The sequence below is a fragment of the Typha latifolia genome, chromosome 2 (genome assembly GCF_019914945.1).
Source record: "Typha latifolia isolate L0001 chromosome 2, TyphaL0001v2, whole genome shotgun sequence".
NCBI lineage: Eukaryota > Viridiplantae > Streptophyta > Magnoliopsida > Poales > Typhaceae > Typha > Typha latifolia.
The window spans coordinates 1,396,543-1,421,042 of record NC_133087.1 but is presented as its reverse complement, the minus strand read 5'-3'; the positions used below and the strand labels follow the sequence as shown (position 1 = coordinate 1,421,042).

General features: G+C 38.2%; 5 protein-coding genes and 1 non-coding gene across 6 annotated transcripts; 2 read left to right on the top strand and 4 right to left on the bottom strand.

Annotated features, from left to right (window-relative positions):
• Positions 1-531: 531 nt before the first annotated feature.
• On the top strand, positions 532-2,066 carry LOC140781022 (abscisic acid receptor PYL4-like). The gene has a single exon (XM_073126785.1). The coding sequence runs from the start codon at positions 629-631 to the stop codon at positions 1,247-1,249; it is 621 nt and encodes a 206-aa protein (XP_072982886.1). The 5' UTR covers positions 532-628; the 3' UTR covers positions 1,250-2,066.
• A 2,473-nt stretch (positions 2,067-4,539) lies between these two features.
• LOC140782878 (protein trichome birefringence-like 33) lies at positions 4,540-7,744 on the bottom strand. Its single transcript, XM_073129725.1, has 6 exons — positions 6,868-7,744; positions 6,588-6,801; positions 6,096-6,255; positions 5,793-6,007; positions 5,555-5,707; positions 4,540-4,978 (listed from the first exon to the last, which is right to left on the bottom strand). Exons 1-6 carry the CDS (start codon positions 7,418-7,420, stop codon positions 4,639-4,641), a joined length of 1,635 nt encoding a protein of 544 aa, XP_072985826.1. The 5' UTR covers positions 7,421-7,744; the 3' UTR covers positions 4,540-4,638.
• Positions 7,745-13,082: 5,338 nt separating this feature from the next.
• Positions 13,083-13,156, bottom strand: TRNAR-ACG (transfer RNA arginine (anticodon ACG)). The gene has a single exon. It is a non-coding gene; the product is annotated as a tRNA-Arg (tRNA).
• A 1,382-nt stretch (positions 13,157-14,538) lies between these two features.
• On the bottom strand, positions 14,539-17,613 carry LOC140781688 (small ribosomal subunit protein eS7). The gene is made up of 6 exons (XM_073127785.1): positions 17,497-17,613; positions 16,598-16,673; positions 16,448-16,521; positions 16,232-16,355; positions 15,435-15,617; positions 14,539-14,835 (listed from the first exon to the last, which is right to left on the bottom strand). Exons 2-6 carry the CDS (start codon positions 16,670-16,672, stop codon positions 14,713-14,715), a joined length of 579 nt encoding a protein of 192 aa, XP_072983886.1. The 5' UTR covers position 16,673; positions 17,497-17,613; the 3' UTR covers positions 14,539-14,712.
• Positions 17,614-18,867: 1,254 nt separating this feature from the next.
• On the top strand, positions 18,868-21,792 carry LOC140781687 (uncharacterized protein At5g01610-like). The gene is made up of 3 exons (XM_073127783.1): positions 18,868-19,137; positions 19,728-19,782; positions 21,157-21,792. The coding sequence occupies exons 1-3, from the start codon at positions 19,051-19,053 to the stop codon at positions 21,525-21,527; spliced, it is 513 nt and encodes a 170-aa protein (XP_072983884.1). The 5' UTR covers positions 18,868-19,050; the 3' UTR covers positions 21,528-21,792.
• Positions 21,793-21,898: 106 nt separating this feature from the next.
• Positions 21,899-24,500, bottom strand: LOC140781686 (uncharacterized). Its single transcript, XM_073127782.1, has 2 exons — positions 23,381-24,500; positions 21,899-22,470 (listed from the first exon to the last, which is right to left on the bottom strand). The coding sequence occupies exons 1-2, from the start codon at positions 24,134-24,136 to the stop codon at positions 22,267-22,269; spliced, it is 960 nt and encodes a 319-aa protein (XP_072983883.1). The 5' UTR covers positions 24,137-24,500; the 3' UTR covers positions 21,899-22,266.

Genomic DNA, 24,500 nt, shown 5'->3' with positions numbered 1-24,500 from the left:
GATGATTATAAAACTAATGAAGTAGATCAAGGGGACAAGGGCAATTACATTGAGGTAGTGTAGTTGATGAGAGATCATTTAGGTACTCATCTCAATCTAATGGACTTATGGACCCCCCCCTCTTCTCCTCCTCCTCCTCCTCCTCCTACTTTAAAACTTTAATATCAACTACTTTGTTTCTAAATGCAACTTGTTACACCGTCCCAAGTCCCAAGCAACTGGATCAATTAATCCAATATCTAAAAAAGAATAAAGATAAATAATCCAATATCTCTCTTCTTTCCCCTTCGTTTCCTCCTCCAGCCCCACTACTACTGAAAACAAGTGAACATATATAATTAGCAATTTGAGCTTTGATGACTACTAAAATTAATTCCCTATTGTGTATTAAAGTCTATAAAATAGAAAACCATAATCAATAACAATAATTAGGTAACAAATTTTGCAAGAAATATGGAGAATTTCCACTTCACTTAATTATGAAAAGATAGTAATATATAAAAACTAAGAAAAATGGAAGCAATTTCCAAACATGTACATTACTATATAACACCTCCCTCGAAGACCCAAATCTCCATCGCTCTCTCTCTCTCTCTCTCTCTCTCTCTCTCTCTCTCTAAACAGCACAATGTCTTGCATCTCTCCCTCCAAGACTTCCCTCCACCTCCACCACCACCAAAGGCTCCCCACCGCCGCCGCCGAGCTCTGCCCTGGCCACCTCGTCCCCGACGAGGTGGCCCACCACCACCTGCACTCGGTCGGCCCCACCCAGTGCTGCTCCGCCGTGGTGCAGACCGTGTCCGCCCCCGTCCCGGCCGTTTGGTCGGTCGTCCGCTGCTTCGACAACCCCCAGGCCTACAAGCACTTCGTCAAGAGCTGCCACGTCATCCACGGGGACGGCGCCGTCGGCACCCTCCGCGAGGTCCGCATCATCTCCGGCCTCCCCGCCGCCTCGAGCCGTGAGCGGCTCGAGATCCTCGACGACGAACGCCACGTCCTCAGCTTCCGCGTCGTCGGCGGCGAGCACCGCCTCAAGGACTACCTCTCGGTGACCACCCTCCACCCCTCCCCCTCCGGCTCCGGCACCGTCGTCGTCGAGTCCTACATGGTCGACGTCCCCCCCGGTAACACTAAGGAGGACACCAAGCTCTTCGTCGATACCATCATCAAGTGCAACCTCAAGTCCCTCGCCCGCACCGCCGAGAATCTCCATCGCCGCGGCGATGGCAAGACCGTGAATACCTCGTAATTCTGAGGGCATTTTCAATCATGGAAATTATTTCTTTTTTCCCTTTCTCCTTCTCCTCCCCGTTGTTTTCTATGTTATATCATCTCCATCGTAACGTGGGGCCACCTCTCCCGCCCACTTGCGCGCGACGACGACATCACTAGTACGAAGGAAGCTCTAGCTACCCCATTCACTCAAACTCCCCATGTAGTTAACTATGCTTTTCTTCTTTTCTTTTTTCTTTTTTAATCTTTTTCAATTTTCTTCTTAACTCCCAAGTTTTTTTCTTTTTTCTTTTTTCTTTCTCAGATACGTACCAATGACATGAGAAATTAAGTAGTTGTGAATATTGTCTAGTTTTTTTTTTTTTTTAAATTCTGTTAACAAATTTTTTTTTTGTACTTACTATGTCGATAAAACTTGGGAGTTATCTTATCTCTAATAGGAGTGTAAACTTGCTGGGTGAGCCGGCTTCAATTTAAGTTTGGCTCAGCTTAGTTTAAGTCGAGCTCGAGTCTAAATTAAGTTTATTATTAAACTTTATTTAAGTTGAGCCCGGCTAAATTAGAACAAGATGTCAGGCTGCCTATAGTGGAGGAAGAGGATCGGAGCGACCAAGCGAGTGAGGATTGAGGGAGAGCTAAGGAAATTTGAGCAGCTAAGTTTGGAACTTGTTAGTTGAGTCCAGAATTTTTAATTTGAGAATTTTTTGTATACCGAGCTGAGCTTAAGTAAATCAGTTTCAGCTCAAGCTCGGCTCGAAATTTAATTTCGAGCTTTCTAATATGCTTGTTTATTTTGACAGCTCTAATTTCTAAATCCAAACGTTTTATAAACATTATTATTGTCGTTGTTGTTGTTGTTGTTGTCGTCGTCGTTTGAGACTAGAACAAATTTGAATACTTAATATTATCCAATCTCCTGTTCATCTTCTGTTCACTTGTTAACTTACTCTTTCTCTTGATATCCGAATTATAATATTATCACGCGAGCATATCACTAATATTAACACCATCTCGAAAATAATTTCGGCATGTCTGCTAGCAGAATTGTCACAGTTTGGGATCTTTCTCTCCTTTTATAAAATAAAGGCGGCCTAGTACAAGAGGGTCCAACTTATGGTTAGATGCTCTTTTTTTTGGGTTAGAAAATGTAACAATTATATTACCTAAAAAGAAAAAGTAGAAGATCATAAGTTTCTGGTAGGGTTCTAAGGCATCTCTATACATAATATGAACGAGGTCAAGGTTCTTTCTTTTGTCAAAGGATCTGAATCAGATAAGTAGATACACTTTCAAAATAGCAAGAGGTCTTGGTGAGAGCCTATTTAAGAGCTAAGGTCTTAGCACAAAGAGTTCTATCAAAGACATTTGAGATACTAGTTTTCGCAACTTAGAGTTATTAATAAGCCTTAGTATTAGAAGGAATAATAAGTAACATACTCCGAAATAATTATGGACAGTGTGTGTATATATATATATAGTTCCCTATAGTACGTAACTGGCTAAAATATTTCTGCTGGTAGGAAGAGAAGGAGAGAGGTTTTTAATTTATTTAATTCTTGCATAGGAATAGCTAAAGTGACGGTGTCCGTGGCCTATTACTTAATAATCTCCTGCAGTGTATCGCATTGAATGCATTAAAATTGGCACATCCTAATGGTGGGGAATCACTAGCTGGCCGGACGTGCAAGTTGCACTCCATGACATCAACTTGCTGCTAAAAAAGGGGGAAAATAAAAATAAAACACAACTTGCAGGGGCTGTTGATTTCAACTTGTTTGAAAGCTTTGTCCATCGTTTCCTCCACCCCTTTGTCCTTTTTTTTTCCTCCCTCTTCTCTCTCCTGTGCCTTCCGTATTGCTAGTAATAATTATTATTATTCTTTTAGCTGGAAGATAAGATGAGGTGGCATGCAAGTTGGGTTGCAAGTTGGTGATCGCTTGCCGGATTTAATGTTTCCTAGTTGTCTCTGTAGTTTATATGTTAGGTCTCCACTCACTTTACTCTCTCTCTCTCTCTCTCTCTCGAGGTTGTTTTCCCTTCTCCTTCTTAACCCCTGATAGTTTGGGGTAATCTTGGTCCATAAGATCAATATTTCATAGTTATATGGAAAAGGATGCACAAAGGCATCTTGGTTTTTGTACCATATACAAGAAACATAATGTTGTGGTGTATTATGAGTTTTCTTTTCATTTCAGTACTATAAGTTCAAGCACGCATATAAATTTACAATTTAACACCAAGTAGTGACACCTCTCTTTCAGCACAATTATATATTTGGACTCCTTACTTGCTTGCTCATAAGTAGATCCTTAGTTATAAGCTTTCTTTTGGCTCACAAGGATTCCTTTGAAGTAAGATGGTCAATTATCTGAACCCACTCTCAGCTTGTAACTGCAATGTGGAGGACCACCAAGCAACTGCAACTTGGACTGCAACTGCTTTAAAGCAGTATAGATCTGCTCGTCTTTTACACGACGATGACATTGATTTGAATTCCAGGTATTACATTGTCAATAAGAAAAGAGAAAGAGTTGTTAATAAGCAATGGAAGACTCACATTGCCTGCAGTCACGGACTGGGCCTAGAATTGGCCCTGGGCCTTAGTCAAAGGCATCTCATTCCAACTGCAAGGGCCATCTCTGGCATAGTACCATACCCATTTGTAACATTTGTTCAAGGATTTTAGGTACATCACAGAAGATATGGAAGTCTTTAAGAGCATGAACATAATGGAGAGGGTCCTCTGCCTTCAATTGCAGTGAAATTATTTGTAGGAATAGGGAGAGAGAGAAACTGGAGGGATGTGGACTTTACTTACCTCTTACAAAGATGTGATTCGCTCTCTCGCCTCAAATATAGGGTTGTCCATACACTAGTAGGGAATTAAGGGCAGGATCCAACCCACCACTATTTAATAGGTATGTCAAATTTTATCTCATTTCAGGGAGGTGTTTTATTAGAAGAAAGCGAAAGGAAGAACTTTTAAATTTTTTAATACTTTTAATGTTTGATCGCAGAAAATAAATTAAAGAAATAACTTTCTTACTTATTAAAAGTAGTTTCAATTTTTTAAATTTATTTTGACTTCCTTTCTTATAACTTGGGCTATATAGATCGCCACCACTCTTTAAATGGTAAGGGTCTTGCACAAATTTGATGCAGAACAATTAGTTGGGATCAATTTGGGTGTGCCATCAAATGCATGCAGAGCAATTTAATTGTGATCTGTGATCAATCTAAAAATGAATTCTTATTCTCTCAATCAGACTATTTAATCTAAAAAGACAAACAAAATAAATTGTATAATTCATCAAAGGGCATTTTGGTTAAAATCACTTGGAAAAATATAAGCATCTGTATTTATGAACACAAAAAAACAAATTTTTATCAAATCACCCAAAAGGGCTAAGGGAAGAATAGTTTGTTGTAGAAGAGCTCATTCCAAGTATCCTGGAGGCCAGGCAAGCACCAATGGACACAGTCAGTGTAGCTTCTGGGGTTCTTCAGCTGCTCTGGTGACAAATTATACTTCTGATGCTTGTAGATAGTAGTGTGTGCATCTTTCCTGTAATCTGATAGCTGGGTGATATTTAACACAGTAAATGGATACTTTGAACTCCCTATAATTTCCTCAACCACTCTCATTATGGCCTTGTTTGTTCCAGAGCCCCAGTAATTTGGGTTGCTGATAGGTAATACTTGATTGTAGCAATTCCCATCTCTTTCACCTCTCCAATCAGCACTCCTGCAAATAAATAAAATCCCAAGAGTCATTAATTTTTTTCTGTGGAACCAAAATCTAAGGAGGGTCAGTAGTACTTATCCTACCTACGCTAATTAATTAAGTAAGTAAGTAAACTAGTACTGTTCTCAAAATTCTAGGTCTTTGTCATTTTTGAGGAACAAATATCATCTAGGAACAAGCAAGTTAACAATTACTAGTCTTTTTTTTTTGTGCTGCTAAAAATTTATACATCTATTTAAATATATATGCATATATACATAATATCATCTCATAAATTATGATAATTCTAGCTCGATTCAGCTCTCGATTAAATTTTGGAGTCTAAAAACTCAGCTTGGGCTCTCAACTATATATTCAACCTCACAAAGAGCCAGGGAAACTCTTGCCCTAAGTCAGCGAAGAGAAATGCCAAAGATTCTTGACCCTACTTACTAAATCGATGTGGCTTCTAATGAGCTCAGCTATAATTGAGGTGATTAATAGGCAAGAACATGATCGTCATGCAAGGGTCGGCCAAGTGTACACCTGCACCTAGTGATCTACTATCTAGAAGAGGGAAGAATTTTCACTACTTACTTCCAATGAGTAGGTGACATAGTTGTAAAGAAGACCCTCGTTTTCCGGGGATCCATGTTCTTCTCCACCCAATCAACCATTCTCTTCAAAACTACTCTATAAGCTTTACTCATCTCCATATCCTTGACGTACGTCATATTACCTTTACCTTGCCTGTCCAAAAATAATTTATTAAGTTCGTATCAGGAAATTATTAATGAACAAGGTAGAGAGAGACATGAAGAGGATTATTAATTACAAGGTTTTCACTCGCTTAAATCCGGTCAACCACCAAGTGTAAGTGTCAAAGATCAAGATATCGTATCCCTTCCAATGTTGAGCATGAGTGTTGAGAGATCCTTCGTTCAGATGAATCACTCGATCCGGTGCCGGGACGCGATGAACCGAGGGATTATCGCAGTTCGATTCGACGAGGAAGGGAGACCAATGGAATTTAACCACGGTGTGGAACCTCTGTTGACGTAGAACAGTGGTTGGTAAATTGAATGTTAGCAATGGTGATTCGATGAACTCGTCGTTGTAAAAAGATATTAAGAATAACCTTCGTTTTGAAGGTCTCAACGTTTCCAGGATTCTGCTGTGATTTGTAAGCACTTTGGAGGAGGCATAACATAGAGTTATGCATACCACCACCCAACGAATCTCCCACGTACAAAATTCGCCTACCACGAAGCTTTTCGAGCATAAATGTTGCATTGAAACTGTAAAATTTAGAGAAGCCCAAATCAAATTGGCCGAGATAAGATTAGATTAGATTTCTACTCCAATTGACAAATTATCCCGAGCAAATAATTACACTACAAGTGCAGTTACGAGTTACGACTACTAACCATAGTTGTCGATATTTGTAGCAATTGGTAAGCAGCGTGGGTGCTACTTTATTTTTGGAAGTATTAAGACAATAATAAGGATTAAAAAAGTTGCTGGATTATTTTATTAATTTATTGCTCTTTTACATTCTCCCATTGGATTAATGAGTATAATTATCCTAATTGGTGTCACGATTAAACATCTAATTAAGTCTGCGGCCTACCTTGACAAAGAACACCCATTGGGTTGCCATCTCCAGTGCTGATACATCGTATCTCGTCTTCCATGAGCTTGACATGTAAACTGAGGGTTGATCAATCCACAGCCTTGCTCGGTGTAGTGAGGCCTAGATTTCCTGTCGTAAACCCATCTGCCGCTGAACACGTCGCACTTCTCGTCGGTCTTCCCGACGGCGAATGGCACGGCGATTTCCTTCTCTAATTAAGACCCACTTCTACGTTAGTAACATCCATGTAAGATATAAAGAAGATGAGAATTCTTACCTTGTATAGAACTGGGCTCATCTTGGTGTTGTTTTCTATCTCCTTTATCTTGTGCCGATATGTAATCAACCGTACGAAGGTGAAGAAAGGTTACATCTCCTTCATCAAACAGCTTCGCGTCTTTGCCGAGTGTTATGATACGCTTCTCTTCATGCTCATGAAGGTGTATCAAAGTTACATCTCCTCCGTCAGGATTCGTGCTGTTCTTCCCACCTCTCGGCCCTTCTTGGCTCGACGACGAGTGCCGTTCGATCGAGCCGAATCGCAAGAATGTCACGTCTTCATCGTCGAAGAGCTTTGCCTTGCTACCTTGTATAGCCAACGTCGGTATCGCCTTCTTACCCATCCGTTTCTCCTCCACTTCCTTAGCCTGCGCCGATGACGTCGTAGTGTGCTCGAACCGGATAATAACCACCGATTGCTCCCGGACGTAGGCGAAGTCGACGACATAAACGACGGCGAGGTAGATAATGGCGACAGAGATGATGCAAGGGATGAGATAGAAAGAGAAGAAGGGGTTCTTCCTGTTGCTTATCAGGCATAGAGACCTCATCTTTGCCGTTTTGGCGTAGCAAAGAAAGTAAAGGACTTCGTGTCAGAGAGAGAGTTAAGACTTACCTCACTCTAATATATTGCTTCGTTGAGTCTGGAGTTATCTCATGGGTAATATTCTCGGGATTTTCTGGATCTCTTTCACAATTGAGGTGATTTGACGTAGTACGTAGAACCGGAATTGGTTAATCATATGTGGAGGTGTTTAGTGAGTAATTAGTCGATTCAAGCAAATTAAAGAGATGATTGGATCCTGGGGATTAAGGGAAAGAGTTATTCAAAGAAACATTTGGTTTGGTTACAATTACTACTTTCCTGAGAGATTGGCCATAATTTTTGGGTGTCATTTGGGTTTTAACTTGTGAATGAATTGAGCCGTCCACGTTTCTAATGGAAAGGGGGGGGGGTGGGGACTTTGGGAGAGTACTAAAATGACAGGTGGGGTATTATTTATTTACAAACCTCTTTTTTCGTTCCACCTGCTGCTCTTCTTTTACAGCATACCAACTAACAACAACTCAGATGTTTCTTTTTATTAACTTTTCTCCGTGCATCAGAGGACTTTAACACAATGGAGAAGCTGTTCATTGTACTGGATGCATCACATTACTCACCAAAAAAAGGCTTTCCTATAAACTTATTCACTTATCTTATCTATTCCTAAACTTACTTAACATCGCAAAGAAAATAAACTATTCAGCGAGCAAAGTAGGCGGAGCAAAACTTGCATTTCATGAGAGAAGAAAAATTAAGCATTTCTTGAAGAATGTATATAATTTGTAGCCAGGTGTAATATATATTAGGAAATAGTTGATATAGATTCTTTCTTAGGAAGAAAGTATTTCTTAGTTTACAAAATTAATTTATGGCGAAGTTAGGAAACTTCTATTCACGAGATTCTTTTTGTCATAAATTTAGACACATCACCTTCTATCTTTATACTTCCTATTCGATTTTTGTTTAAATACTACTATATGGGTTTGACTTCTTGTGGATAAGTTTATGCTGATAGGATCACACAGTATTAAATATTAAAAAATACGGTCTTATATATATATATATATATATATATATATATATATATATATATATCATGTGTTCAATGTCTTTTTGGATGTTAATTCACCATTAGCATGCCCATATATAATTAAATATATTTAATATGGGTGTCTTCTCTATTTCCATTTTCAACTATGATCGATGTAATGATGGGAAAGTATGTAGAATGATCACATCCAATCAACACGTACTTTAGCAATATTGATATAATTACTTTTAATCCACGATACATTACCTCAATATAATCAACTAGCTAGATTAACAATTCCAATTAATTATCATATTATTCTATGGCTAGGTCAAAAACCCTAGCTCGATCTTCCATAGCCACAGCAATGAAAGAGGTTGGTAATGCCTCGCTTTCTTGCGACAGGGAAAGGTGTCAATAGTTAAAAAGGACAGGAAGCTAAACGTTGATAGAGAAAATTTTAATTGGCGACCAATTCTTGGGCCCATCTAATTCGAGTTTTTAATAAATAAATTACTCTTCAAATTTAATATAAAAAAAATCTATTTTATCGTAGCTGTCGATAAATACAGACAGAAATACAACGAGTTCAGTATTTGTATTTATAAGTTAATAAAATAAAATGTTAGCCTTATTGTTAGTTTACAACACACACATATATATATATATATATTACATTTATTAATATTTTATTTAGAATTTTTTGATAAAATACTGATAGATTTAGCTAAGTCTATTTTAGTTTACTTTTTTTTATATAAGACGTTAAACTCGTTAGTGTTTTTTTTATTGTCAAACATAACGCGGATAAATAATTATAATTATAATTATAATTAGTATTAAATTTGAGAGAATATTTATTTCCGTAATAAAAAAAAGAAAAGGAAGATGACTAGTTGGGTAAAAACGTCATCTAATTCATGTGACTTATTATCAGTACGTACAAAGTCTTGGTCGGCCAATGTGGACCAATTTACTGGATGTGACATGTAATATGATTGGATTCGATCAGTGTAATAACCACCATTGTTAAATGCATTCATCATGGCTTCGATCTCCCCCCTTTCTCATCTCTATCATGTCAACCAGGAGAGTAGTTAGATTAATGATCAGTTTGATCTGTTCATGATGCATGTAACAAGAGTGAGAAAGAGAGAGAGAGAGAGAGTGACAGAGAGAAAAAGATAAAGCTAATAAACTTTAGTTCCATTTCTTTGACATGGAAGTATATGATTAGAGGCTTCTCCTAGATTATTTTTCTAATTAGATGCTGCTAGTTGTCATAATGTAAAATAGATCATAGGAATAAAGGTAGCTTCAAGTTTATTATCACCAGCACCATCATCAACCTGTCATTGTGAGAGCACATATGTATAAATATATATATATATATATATAAATAATTGAACTTTCAATTACTCAAAACCTAACTCCACAAATCTCTCATTAAGCAAGGGGGATATTTTATCTAGGTAGGCGATGGAGTAAGAAAGACATTGGCCATGGGTGATGAAGCCATGTACAGCCAAGGGGCCCATACCTCCCCAGTAAATTTATAATTTATTTTTTATTTTCATAAATTTCTATTGATAGTCCCAAATAATTTTTTTTATTTCCAAATACATTTAAGTATTGAAAACTAAACTAGATGTAAAAATATTCTTACTTAAATTATTATAAAAGATAATAATTTTAGAGATATTCGCCCTCTGATCAAAATTCCTGGCTCCGCCCCAGGGATTGTACAGCCCAAATTAGTTTGATTTGAATCAGAGAGAGATAGAAATGGAAGCTGTCTCTGGTTGCTTTAATACCCAAGCATTGCATCTCATTTTATATGTTGGCCATATTTTTACATGTGAAAAGAAAACTTAGAATCATATTATTTGGATTAAGACAAATACCAACCACTAGCAGCAGTTTCTACCTGTTTCATTGTAGTAGCACATACAACTTTAACAGCACTGATGAGGTAGAGAGAGTGTGTGAGAGAGAGAGAGGAAGGACAAAACTATATATGTCATGGTGTGGAAATTTGGAATGCATTTGGTGTAGAGATATAGTGAGGACAGTTGGCATAGTGAAAGGTTGGCACCTAATGTTCTCTCCTGTGGCTGTGTTAGCAGAGAGAGAGAGAGAGAGAGAGAGAGAGAGAAGACAAGTTTCTAAGTAATGGACCATAATATTTGGCCTCAATGCGTGCCAGGTTAAATTAACATCACAAGGAAACACAACAGTGAAGAGGTATTGTCTTGCAGTAGACTTACGAATGAGATGACCCTATTTGCGAGGACAGAGAGAGGTTGCCTGAGATGTTTCATTGCTTTGGTAGGTCACGGATTGATCACCTCTATTTATAAGGAATGGTACTCTCTCTATGGCAAAAGCATTCATGCTGTAAGCCAGGAACCCAACGGAAGTAGTTGTTAATGTATAAATAGATTGGGGGCCACCAGGTGGAAACACCAATCACATTTGCAATGACTGAGGTCAAAGATCATGCAGTCATTGAATTATATATACTTCTGTAGTTGTCTAGTCTCTTCACTAAGTACAGCCTTTATACTCCTATATATATATATATATATATATATATATATATGTATGCTTTTTAGTGTTGGGTGGTCTTTCGCTTTCTTAAGGCTAAAACCAACCATTTCACAGTGGTGATGATTCCAATTCCAAGGGAGTGGGTGGAATTGCTATGTGATAATAATAATGATAAAAAACCTATCAATTTACCATATGAGCAGGACCACTGTCCTCATGACTTGCTATTATCTTAATGTTAATTTGGCCTGGGCCAGTGCCAATTGAGCAACAATTTTAGTTACTTGGCACCTTCCTAACCCTATATGGATTAAACTTTTAATACTGATAGCTCTTTTTGAGCCATGAACAGGGGATGGAGGGTGGCTGTTCAGAGATGCTAATGCGTTCTCCGTTAAACTCAATTGTAGCTGCGGGAAGCCCCGGTGATTGCTGAAACGATTTGGTTTCACTCACCAAGAAATAAAAACTGACTAGATGCTTCTCTTGCACTTAATCAAAGCATGAACACCCCAAATCTGGTGAAAGAATGTTGTTTCCTTGTGAACTCATTTCAAGTTAAGCATCGTATAGAGAGAAATAAATGAGGCTGTAAATTGGCCAATTTTGTTAGGATTAATTAATCCCTTTTTTGTTTAGAGTTTTCTGAATTCCAAGCAATTTTATTTGGGGAGAGTGTTAAGGCCACCTTTTGTCGTAGAGGCACGTTTTAATCTATTTTGGCTATGTTCCAAGTTCCAACCCTAGTTCGATTAGGGTTTTTCGTTTGCCGCCCAAGTATGAGTTTCTCTCCTCCCCTCTCCTAGCTTGAGTGGCTAGAGGAGGGAAGAGACATTCTTCATCTCCTTTTCTCTTTCCTCTTAAACTTCTCTCTTATCTCTTTTCTTCCTTCCTCTTATCGGCGTCATGCACCTCTCTCTCACCACCCCTATCTTCTACCTCACCATCATCGTCCCCTTATGTCCCCCTCCCTTGCTTGTAACCATCATCCCCCTCCCTCGCATGTAACCATCATCCCCCTCCCTCGCATGTCAACGTCCACCTTCCATCTCTTTATCTGTTATGCTTTTCTATTTTCTTTTCTTTGTTGTCAAGGAGTGTTTCGCCATTGTCTGTCGCCTCCCTTCGTATCGTTGTTTGCTTGCCAGTGTTCCCTCACAGTTGACTGTAGCCACTCCTTTCTCCAGTGATAGAGGATATTAAGCCTTTTATTTTGTGGAACTATTTTGTATCATTTATCTTTTTTCTTTTTTCATGATATGTTTTTATTATTGACTGACGAACTTTTTCGAGTCTTTAGAGATCCCAGGTCATTTGCGTCTTTTGCCATTTTATTTCTAAACGAAAGTCTTACCTTCTAAAAAAATAAATTAAAGCATCCCATGCCAATTTTACTGATCATGTGTACTAAAAGCTTAAAAGCGAGAAGGAATGGTGCACTGAACCTTTGATGCATCCAATCACTTTTAACTGGCAAAATTCTAACTCAGGATTCAACATATTATTTAAGCTTAATCTGACCTTATACCCAAATATTATGTACTTTCCCTTGATTCATGATAACTCCAAGAATTATTCTTCCTTCTTATAATAAGAGGGGAATCTTTTAAAGCATGCTGATTGCTGGAGCAAGTGGTAAAGTCCACCAGGGATAATCAGACTTTTATCTTGCCTTCTTCTTCAGAGGAAGAGGCCCAACTAGTTGTCAAATCTTCCAATGGAATCAATGCTATGAATACTACATTTGACCTGCATCTTATTAAGATAGCAACACATTTCTACCACTTAAAATTGTATAAATATATAGGCACTTGATGCCTAAGTCTTCTTTATTTATGAATTATTATAAATTATATCCAAACATCTCTTTCTTTAGAAATATGTATAAATATCGATGGCATATATCTTTAAATTATGAACGTTTTTCTTCCATCAGTGAGGGAGTAATCAAATTATCACACCCCTCCAAACCAATATGCATAAACCCCTCTGGGTTATAAATATGTGTATTTATATTTCCCCTTTTTGCATAATTTTATTTCTATGATTTATCATTCATGGACGTTGATAAGATCCTTCCATTTAGCGGGCGAGGAGGGATTCGAACCCCCGACACCGTGGTTCGTAGCCACGTGCTCTAATCCTCTGAGCTACAAGCCCCACCCCGTCTCCACTGGGTCTGTTCCCGAGAGTCGATAATCTGACTTTAAGGTTTGATCTATTTTTTCATCTACTATACCCGGTGGTTAAATCTGAGCTGGTAGAGCGACCCTCAGTCCGGGTAAAGGATCGTCAACAAGGGCGTTCTAGTGCGTTGTAGATTCTTATCCAAGACCGAATTCTTCCTAAATATTCGATTTTGATGTTGTTGCTAGCAAATACCGCTGTTTTTTGTTTTGAATCTTCCAAAATCATTCCCGCAGTGGATTCGGACCGATTTTTTTCTGATCCTTCGATAAAAAGATTCATTCTCTTCATAAAAAAGAATATCGAACCATGAACGAAGAAAGGCATGAGAGAAAAGCATATTAGCTAGTGATTGTGAAAATTGTTGGAGACTCAAATGATGGATATGCAAGCATGCCGCGGTAAGACAGAGGATGCAAGCGTTATCCGGAATGATTGGGCGTAAAGCGTCTAAAAAAAGTAATCTTTCTCGATAAAGTCGAGGCCCGGGCGACTGTTTACCAAAAACACAGGTCTCCGCAAAGTCGTAATTTAAATTAACTTTTTTACAAATAACATTTTATATTTTATATTCACATTCTAGTATTTTATAGTCCGACTTTTTTTTATATATAATTTTTATTTAGCACCTACTTTTACAGAGAGGTATGATGAAAAAAGGAAAAAATATATAAGTAATTTAAATATTTAAAAATTATTCAATATTTTATAATAAAATATATTTTTTATTAATACCGTCCAAATTAAATCCGAGCGTTAAAAAAATATAAAAAGAAAAGACGAAATATATGCAATCTTTAAAAATATAAATTTTATTTGAACAAAGATAAAATAAAACTGTCTGGCTCGTCAAGCTCGAGTCCGACTCGGTCAGAGCTAAGCCGAGCCCGAGCCATCATAACAGGCTCGAAATGAATATCCAGCGAAGTCTGATAACCGACTAGCTATAACTAAAAACACGTGATCCCTCACTAACCCATCCCCACCGCGGAACCCATTCAATATTCATCACCCTCACCTTCACTTCACCTACCCCACCCTCACCCCCCACCCTCACCCATCACCTCACCTTGCCACATCACTAAAACACCCTCACCCCCATCACTTCACCTTGCCACATCACTAAAACCATGTACCCATCACTTCACCTTGCCACATGTAAACTACCAGCATAAAGTTCTCGACTACCATCATCTTTTTCCTGCTTGTTGGAAAATATAAACGATTAAAAGAAAATAGAGATGTAGCAGCAATTCCTCACTAAAAAGGAAAAGCGACCTCTTATCTTATCCTCATCGATAGTGAAATCAAAGGTACCAAGGAAGTACAAAATAGATGTTCCATTGACAGCGGTATATAAAAACCTATTCATTAAATTGAAAATGGCAGAATGCTATTTCCGGACTAGCACAGGCATAGACTAAAACTAAACAAAATATCATCAAAATTTCCAGTTCTTCAAAAGACAGCAAAATCAAACGCTGCTTCATCAAAGAAAAGCCCTGGTTTCACTCAACAGAAAAACATCTTCATGCACTCTCGGTCACAGGGAACTCGAAAACCACATCTTTCCCGCAGAGCCTGCGGTAGACTCCTGTGAATGTTTCCAACTTGTATTCAGTATTGTTGCGCTCCTTTGGGTCCAAAAATATCTGTTGCAATGGGAAAAGGAAAGGCATATTATGTCAGTCCAAGATTTACTCAACAGTCACGAATATGCTTCTTATGGATTAATATTAAGTGCAAGACAAGACAAATTAGTAACTTGAATGTGACACCAAGATATCTTCAAAGATACAATTTTCCATAAAGAAACTCTGAAGAATATATGTTAGGAGCCCACAAGGCTAACTTGAATTTTGTCACTAAAATATCACTACAAGATCTGCAGAGATCACATCATAAAAGCTCTATGGTAAACGAACTGGGTGAGAAACAGAGAAGAAAGGTTGCGAAGACTTTTCTCCATAGACAAATGGCTTGCATGTGGAAGTTTCATACTTCCTAGATGCGAAGAGATGATGGACTGAATTTCCATGTATTTGTCATTTCTATTTTAATAGATATCATAGATCCATAGAGAAATGCTATTACGGATCTCACTGGTGAAAAGCAACCACATGCTGATGTTATACTGATGATGAACTTTATACATTCAGAAAAGATGGGCTAACCCAAGGCATAAATAGGAGATGAGATGCAATACTCATACCAGAGCTATAAGTAACACAATCACAGTAGAAGAGCTAACCTTGATGATCTTTGATCCATCCAGATGATATCTTACACGCTTTCCAACAATCTCTGCAGGATAAACAACATCCTCCAATATGCCATCATGGACTGCAGTGAGAGTGCGGCTTCGAGGGCGCACAACAGCCGAACCTTTCTTAGGTGGCCTCAATATCCTCCGAGTGGAAATGAGAATCACATCCTAAAAAGGGAGGCAAACATAAACAGAAGTAGAGATCAGCTATTTATGTATTTTGCCAGCGTATTTGAATCAGCATAACTATAAAGGGTGCCCAGGAAAACAAAATTCTAGCAAGTTGCAACCTATTCAAATATTTGAGGTCATTAAATTAGTATTTAGATATAATGTAAATGTCCCAGTTCCATGAAACAGTTTGCTATGCATTTGAAGTATCAAGAAATACCAAAAAAGCACAACTTCATAATCTGACTGCTTCTAAAGGTTCAACATCAATGTAGCATGTTTAAATATGCAGATCTACTATCGGGTAGAGTTCAATTGCAAGACAAAGATCCAAAACATTTACCCAACAGGACATTTCTCAGGCTACTATCATGAAAGACAATTACTGATCTGCCTTAGGTAATCTAGAGATAGATACTGTGAAAGACGATATGTCGATAAAATACTTATGTGTCCACAGCAAAATACAATCTAAATGAGTTTCAACCACCCTTATGAATTGCAGATTATACCTAACTCGAAGCTTCATGTTAGTGTTCCAATAACAGCAACTTCACTCAGTTATCATTGATTCTGCTTATAAGTGTGCAAAATATGAAAGGCAGACTTACCTTCCCACTGAACTTCTTCTCCAGCTCCCTCACAAGCCTTACATGAATCTTTCTAAAGGCCTTCCGAAGCCTGTAGGGAAAATGAACAACAACAGCCTTCCTGTTGCCAGCTACATCCATTTGACTACGCCAAATGAAAAGAAGTCATATATTACAAGGTGAGTATTCATATTAAACTGCAAACAGAAGAAATGAGACATCCGAAGACACACTTACATTGCCGAGTTGATGTAAAGGTCCTTTAAATCACTCTTTAGCTCTTGGTTACCATTCTCCAAATCAAAGAACGCCTACAGAATAAACTATTAGACTCCAACAATTAAATCTAGGGGAACCTAGAGACCAGGTCAGGTGCAGGAAGAAAACCTGAGCAACAGTCTCCTCAAATTCAGTTGGTTCAAGGCCCTTATCCTTCTGGATTTTCTTCCTTGCAGTAAACATTCTGGTTGGTTTACAAGTCAAACTTAATTACGTGACAGAGAGAACTCAGTAAAATAAAATGAGAATGACATAAAAGAATAGTACCTCAAAAGATTTGAACAAAAACAAGTTGAAACAAATTGTTTAAAAGGATTAATTTGTTAACCATCAAACAAAATCAATAAGAAATACTGAACCAATACAAATGTTAAGAGCAGATTAGCAAAAATGATAACATTTAGTGAGGAAATTATCATGAAAGTTCACAGTAATGAAAAGAACTAGCAACCAAACAAGTTTCCTCGGTCCAAAAGCTGATTCTCTCATCATACTTTATTTTCAAACATGGCCATTACATTGTTACTTGTTGATATAAAATACGACCGTAGGGAAAAAAGCATAACAATGATCCTCACTTGCAAACAAAAAGAATGCACCATAAACGTTCTGTTTCCATGAATTATATCCCGGTAATACAAAACATTAAAAAAATTACAGGTGCTTAAAATTTGATCAAAATGTATAAACGGAAATCTCTCCAACAATTAATGCGACAACAATAGTTACTAACAGGAAGGGAAAAAAAGAAGATATTTTCCGTCATTATACCAATATGTGATAATCCCATAACATTTCTATGGACAACAATCTTTCGAACACAAACAATAAACGAAATTTAGATTCAAAAACAAAACATACAGGTCGCAAAAGACACTGCAAATCTAAAAACTAATACAACAAGAGGTAGATTCATGCTAAACTTTGATGCCAAACAAAAGGAGGAAACCAAAGGATGCAAGAAATTTCAGTTGATATACTAACCCTAGATCTGGGGATGGAGTTACCTTGGGAGCAAGAGCGTGTAGATGAGCGCGAGGGGACGACGACGAAGCTAGCACCGCCGCCTAGGGTTTGCTACCTTCGAGCCAAAACCTCTGTTTTATCTCAGGGCTTTCGCTGGAATACCGCTTTTACCCCTGTTGAACGGATGCCCCTGACTTTAAGATTAGGACATTATTATTGGACGGTGAGATGCGAATTCGAATTGGAAAAGGACTGGATTGACGCCCGTCTGAACCGGCTGGCTTAGTCCTAGCGTCGAAATTGATTGAAATAGGCTTTAATCAAATCACTTTGCTTTATTTTTTTTTCCTTCAGAACTAGTTCGTTGTGCTTTAATTGACAAAACTTTTCATTGAAATAGGTTTAATCAAATCAATTTGCTCTATTTTTTCTTCAGAACAAGTTCATTGTGCTTTAATTGACAAGTATCCTACGATCGTATAATAGTTAATTGACAAAACATTTCGTTTATTACTTTATGCACTCCTTTCTTTTCTTTTTAATTCCAATCAATTTCCATACAAATTACAATTTTCTTGAGCCACTTCTGCATGTAATGGTACATTTAGGGGTGTCAAATCTTTATCGGTTGGTTTAAGAGAGTCTGAATCCACTAACACCTTATAAACATAGCCAGATGACCAGTAATATATATATAGCACAAATAGTAGATATAGATTGATTGGTACTACTACCCTATAACAAGAGGTTGCGGGGTTGAGCCTTAGTTTGAGCATATAGAAATTGCTATATGTTTGTAGGTGAGTTTAATGAATTGACTTGGCTAAGTAGTTCGACTCAGGCTTAGAGTGGTGGAGTAGATGTGGCTCGTTTAATAAAATAATTTGCCTAATTGTCTAGCTCATTATCTTATATACTTTGATGTTTATGTAGCTTTATATCTAGCGAGAATTGACTCTTTATATAATCTTACTAATTTATGGGCCTCGAAATGATTAAAAAATTTAACCTTATCTAGATACATATCAATCTTAATTGAGTTACTCTTGGTCGAAGAATACTTATTTTTTTTTTTTATCATTGACTCATAATCATAACTCTTTTTTAACACTTCAGAGTATGTCTGGTTCATAGAAAGTGACGAGAAAAATAATTCTTTTAAAAATTTTATCTGCTTTTAATATTTGACTATAAAAGATAAATAAAAAAAATAACTTTCTTACCTATCAAAAATTGATATGCTTTTTCTTTTTAACTTCTATTTTTGAGAATTTTTAACTTTTTATTTTTGGAAAATAACAACTTCATCCATGGGTCGTGGCCGCCAAAGTTAACGGTCTTTTGTAACTGTGTGATTTTTTTTAATACAAAGTAAATAATAAAAATTATAGTCATACTTGCGAAGGATCCGCACCAGGGTCTGGTTTCCTTATTGGTCGTTGGCGCGTTATCGACAGGACCATAGCTCATCTGCCTATCGCTCTCTCTTCTACGCTCTTTTTCCGGGCGGGCGAGAAGAGAAGGGAAAGGCGGTTTTGACCTCCGAATAGGTTCGATCGAGCGACGAATCGATAGCGTGGTAGCAGAAGAAAGAGATGGATCAGATATTGAATAAGGTGGGATCCTACTGGTTCAGTCAGAAGGCCAACAAGGAGATCTCCTCCGTCGGCGATGACATTAATGTAAGCTCGTAGGATTCTTCGTTGTTCTTTTCCATTGCAATCCGCATTATTCGTCATTTTCTCGAATTCGATCTCCTAATATCTTAGCATTCAAGGCTGGCAATGTTATAAATCGATTGTTACAGGAGAAAGGGGTGGAATGACGTTGTTTGAGTTTGGTATTTTGGGATTTAGGGTTTGATCGTAAAAATTGCATCTGATTCTTGTTATCCTAGTTTCATTGTGAATTGGTTTTGCTATTCTGCTAACAAAGTTCTCAGATTCTTGTATTCACTTGATGAGATCCGATCATTTTCTCTTTTTCCCCATCGCACGAACAATTTACTCGGTGACTTTTAGAGCTTGAACATGTATTGCTTGCCACGATATTTTCTATTCGCGTGGCATCTCGTTTCCCCTCTGAAATCAATTTTTGCGTTAGTCAGATGTCACAAACACTCTTAAGGATTGTTTAGAGTTATTGGATAATGTACACGATTGAAATGCACTTGTCAGAATGGTAGTCTTTTTGCATGCGTTAGTTTGCATAAAGAAAGTAATCAATATTCCTTTTTCTTGTACTAATGCCAGCTTTTGCATTATGAATTCAGTCACTCTCTACCAGCATTGAAGGGGGAGCAAAATGGTTTGTCAACAAAATCAAAGGTGAATTGTCTTTCCATGGACTTTCTCCTTTGGAATTATTTAGTGGGATTGTTTATCTTCTTTTTGGATTTGCTTGAAATAATTTACTCTTCAGTGCTAAAAATGCTTTGTGTTTAAGAGTATCCTAAACCAAGCAAAAAATCCCAATATCCTTGTGTTAGGCAAAGCAGAGTTATACATCACAGGCCTCCTCTTTGGATAGCCTTTATTCTTGTTACGTTGCTTCGCCTACTTCTTAATTCTGTGATTCTATTTTTTATATTATATCTGACCTGTAGGGTTTTTCTAGTCTTTTGTATGTACTTATTTTTGGACATACTTAAACTGCCTATTAATCAATGCCACTGGCGGATGTTGTGGAAAAGATTGTAGAAAAGCTTATGTTAAAAGAATGACACAATATCTATGAATGGCAAAAGAGGTTTTTAATGCCAAAAAATCTGAACAAGCCTTCTTTATGATGCAAACGGTAATATCCTCAGCTCATGTGTCCTGTTTATATAAGCATTACTTTCTTCTGCTATATTGTATTGCAGATCAAAGTTTTTGTCAAGGCTAATGTATTTGTTGGTTCATTCTTCTGCTACATTGTATTCATTCTTTTCTGTTACATTGTATTGCAGATCAAAGTTTTTCTCAAGGCTGATGTATTCGTTGGTTCATTAATTGTTTCGGTTTAATCATTCTCTTTATTTCTACTATCACCACACGAGGAACTCACATCATAATGCAATGCACCTTCCAGTAATTTGTGCTTTGTATTCTATACAATTAATCTTACAATGCAGGTAGGGAGCGTACACTGTAGCCATTTTGAAAGGTTCATACAATCATAGTTTTCTTTTTAGCTTGACTCCTGCCATCCCTGGTGGGTGTTAAGCAATTGAATAACGTCACTGTTCATATACTGGAGCTGATCAGCTTGGATTGCTGTGTTGGTGTAGTGGGCACATGCCTTGTGCCAGCACTAAAGAGACTCCCTATCAAGATCTACACCAACTGTGCCATTTTATTTCCAATATAAAATAGGTTGTCCTAAAATTTCTGAGTATAGCTCTTTAAAAATGTCATTTCTCTAAAGGTCTCTGGTTGCTGTTTCGGACCTATTTCTCAGTGACGTAGATATTAGTTATAAACTTCAAGATATGAGGTTATTCAACTTTCTGCTAATCCTGTATCTGTTGCCTGATAACAGCAATACAGCATCAAGAAGTGAACTTTCATTTGAAGCAGAGGTTTATAATTACTCGTACCTGAAATCATACTAATTTGTCTTATTGATCTATAATACCTCTATATTGAGATTTTTAATTATCAAATTTTGGACCATGGTTAATTTTACACCTCTGTGGAATTTTTTTTTTTCAATCCCAGGAAAGATGCAGAAACCGTTACCTGATCTATTGCGGGAGTATGACTTGCCAGCAGGCCTTTTCCCACGAGATGCCACCAATTATGAGTTCAATGAAGAAACAGGGAAACTTATTGTGTATATACCCTCTGTTTGCGAGGTAGGTTACAAGGATTCCTCAGTACTGCGGTTCTTCACCACCGTGACTGGATATCTAGAGAAGGGAAAACTTGCTGATATTGAAGGCATAAAGACCAAGGTCTTGGTTTGGTCAAAAGTTACTTGCGTCAAGACAGAAGGATCAAAGGTCCACTTTTCTACTGGGATGAAGAAAACCAGGAGCCGAGATGCATATGAGGTCCTCAGAGATGGTGTCGGCATTGAGAAGTTCTAGGTTTTTACTAGGATGTTGTGTCAAAGTCACAACGGATCATCTTAATTATCCATGTCAAGTTTGTGAATACCAGTTTCGTCCTTTAAATCTACATTTGTTACTTGCTAAGAAGCTTTTTAACTTAAATGTTGGTTATAATAGCGTGCAGCTTGTATCAGAAGAATTTGATAACCGAGTCCTGATGACTCTAGCAAGTGAAATTTGTGCTAGTCTATATTCGGTTTACCCGATTTGCATTAAAAATAATTCTGTACTCTTTTCCTAATTTTCCAATGTCTGGCTCTACTCTGTAGATACTGTGGTCCTGGTTTTGAATCATCCATAAGCTTCAATCTTTCTTACAAAATATCAGAGCATTTATATAATCAGTGGACCTTCAAAGAAAAGTTATATATTTTCACCCACTATATACACCAATATCGAGCAGATGCCTTCAAAATAACATGTACAGCTCGATGATACACCAACCTTGGGCATGAATATTCATGCTGAACGATTTATTCAACAAGATTTGGCCCCTATTTAATATTATTTGGATTTATTATCTGATAAGAAGAAATAATACAAGTAAAACAATATTCTCCAAGTAGATGCCGACCTGCTCCACATTGGCTGCGTTTGGCCCAGCAGCAGCAGCAGCAAACTGTTTCTTTTGATTGAACCAGAAGGCACATTGGTGGGTTTGGAATCACATCTACAAGGAGAGAAGAAGAGAGTAACATAGCTTCTGCAAGGGGTCTCAGGTCACTTTCTTATCATTCAGCCTTTGGAAAAAGGTCTTGGATGCTTCATAGGTGGACCAGCAAATGGCAGCAGCTGGAGCATGGAACAGCATCCTGGGCTTCCACCCCCTCATTAGTCCAGCATATCCATCACGCTGTATAATGGCTCGCATAACCTCTCTGACAGAGCTGCTAGAAAATCTGTCACAGCCACATACACCCTGCCAAAATTATAGAGTGCCCATAGAAGTTTAGAAAAAAAATAAAATTAAAGGAAAGGAAATTGAAATTGAAATTCATTTGCACTACACAAACAATTAAAAGATATTTCAGGCATACGAGTGGAGCATATATAGTTGTGTCGGCATGGCTAACAAACACAAAAGGAAGGGGGAAAAAAAATCCTAACTATGATGACTCAAATATCTAGTTGGATGTGGAATGTGTACAAGTATTCCAATTAGAGGGGAGTCTCTTCACTGATAACTGAAAATTTTTGGTATTTCAGTTTTTGCTCCACATAATGAATATAGAAGCATGACTTTCTTTTCAAATCAATAGGTCAACTATATGTTCATAGAAGCATAACTTCAGTACTTGAGCTACTTAAAAAAGTATTCCACAACTAAGATCTTGAACAATAACAAGAAAATATCTAATTCGACAGGCCTATTTCAAGCACTTATATGTTAAACAACAATATACAGGTGTCAGACTTTTTCAAAAACTACATGATGAAAAGGGATTTTAAAAAAACATCCAAGTATTTGTCACGTAGATGATCGATCATTTAAATTGAATTTATTATCGAAGTATTTCTGAAGATCCCAAATATCAAGGGGAAAAGACAAACTTTTAGTGTCACCAGCTACTGTCGCTTGGATCACAAATATAATATCAATCCTTGGAAGAGAATAGAATCTTCCAATTCCTTTACATATGCACTCCTTAAAGTTCATATAAGAATGTTTAAGTGATTCCATAGATCAATATCAGGGGTCACTCACATGTATAGACAACAGCACTATCATTCAGCAACATTAATTGATGCATAGAGACAAGATAACAAAACGAATAAAAATTCAAATTTTAAATGAGCGAACCGATAAAACTACTGAAAAAAACCTTTACCTGGCATTGCAACTGGGTCTTAGCGACATCAAGCGGGGTGGTCACTGCAGCCGCCAATGCACCGGCGGCAGCCCCTGCCGTCGCATGCACCACGAGCCTCTCATCATCCACACTATCCGGTGATATCTCCACCAACCCTCTCTTCACCGCCTCATATGTCGCGAAATGCACCGCCGTGAACGGCGCATTCATCAGCACAGTGGTCCTATACGAAGCATAGAGCGCCCCAAACCCCTCCTCCCTAACCACTCTCCCGATGCAATCAACCACTCCATTGTAAGGACTATTCCTAAGTTGCAACCGCTGCTTCACAGTGTCCATGGGCGTGAACACGGCGTCACTGGCCACGGTGGCGACCACCCCGGAGGCGGCGTGAACGGCCGGGTTGTTAGGGTTTCCGCCGGAGAGGAACTCCTTGGAGATCTCATAAACGGAGAAGTAGACGGCGTGGGCAGGGCCAGCACCGAGCCCCATAGCGCCGAGTCCTCGGTAGAGGCTGAGGAACCCCTCCGCGCGGAGGACGCCAGCGAGGGAGAACTGGCACCGCCCGGCTCCGACGCCTGCTTGGATGCGGGTCTTGACGGTGTCGACGGGGAACATAGCGGTGTGTTCGACGACGCCAGCGACGGAGCCGGCAGCCATGTATTGCCAGAAGGGGAGGCCATCATGGGCGGTAACGACGAGATCGCTGGAGACAGCGGCGGCGGGCAGGAGGTCAGTTGGCGGAGTGCGGTACTTTGGGGACGCATCGGCCATGGTTGAGACGGTAAGTTTCGAGGTATGGTATTAGGGTTAGGGTTCGAGGGGATAAGAAGAGGAGGAGTTGTCGCCATGTAATAATTTAGGGAGTGATTTGGAACAAAGAGTCACATCGGAGACTGAGAGGCAAGGCATCTTAGAGTGGTGGTGGATGGTGTTTTCTATCTCTATCTCTCTCTATAGATTTCTCTTTCTATATTTAGCTTTTGAGTTTGTTTTTTTTTGGCTTTGGCTTGGCTTCGACTAGTGACGATTTGGTCTCTTATTACTTATATCGTTGTTGTTGCGTCTGCGAAGCAAAAGAGAGAACGGGAAAGAGATGCCAGTTGCCGCTTAAGATTTGGTTGGAATCTTCTTTCTT

Excerpts from the sequence above, each read along its gene's own strand:
- LOC140781022 (XM_073126785.1), top strand. The coding sequence starts at position 629 with ATGTCTTGCATCTCTCCCTCCAAGACTTCCCTCCACCTCCACCACCAC.
- LOC140782878 (XM_073129725.1), bottom strand. The coding sequence starts at position 7,420 with ATGAGGTCTCTATGCCTGATAAGCAACAGGAAGAACCCCTTCTTCTCT. Across the intron at positions 6,802-6,867 it reads TGAGCCCAGTTCTATACAAG|AGAAGGAAATCGCCGTGCCA; the intron begins GTAAGAATTCTC and ends GGTCTTAATTAG. Across the intron at positions 6,256-6,587 it reads AATGGGTGTTCTTTGTCAAG|TTTCAATGCAACATTTATGC; the intron begins GTAGGCCGCAGA and ends TAAATTTTACAG.
- LOC140781688 (XM_073127785.1), bottom strand. The coding sequence starts at position 16,672 with ATGTTTACTGCAAGGAAGAAAATCCAGAAGGATAAGGGCCTTGAACCA. Across the intron at positions 16,356-16,447 it reads CTTTACATCAACTCGGCAAT|TCAAATGGATGTAGCTGGCA; the intron begins GTAAGTGTGTCT and ends CATTTGGCGTAG. Across the intron at positions 15,618-16,231 it reads AGAAGAAGTTCAGTGGGAAG|GATGTGATTCTCATTTCCAC; the intron begins GTAAGTCTGCCT and ends CTCCCTTTTTAG.
- LOC140781687 (XM_073127783.1), top strand. The coding sequence starts at position 19,051 with ATGGATCAGATATTGAATAAGGTGGGATCCTACTGGTTCAGTCAGAAG. Across the intron at positions 19,138-19,727 it reads CCGTCGGCGATGACATTAAT|TCACTCTCTACCAGCATTGA; the intron begins GTAAGCTCGTAG and ends TTATGAATTCAG. Across the intron at positions 19,783-21,156 it reads GTTTGTCAACAAAATCAAAG|GAAAGATGCAGAAACCGTTA; the intron begins GTGAATTGTCTT and ends TTTCAATCCCAG.
- LOC140781686 (XM_073127782.1), bottom strand. The coding sequence starts at position 24,136 with ATGGCCGATGCGTCCCCAAAGTACCGCACTCCGCCAACTGACCTCCTG. Across the intron at positions 22,471-23,380 it reads AGACCCAGTTGCAATGCCAG|GGTGTATGTGGCTGTGACAG; the intron begins GTAAAGGTTTTT and ends TAATTTTGGCAG.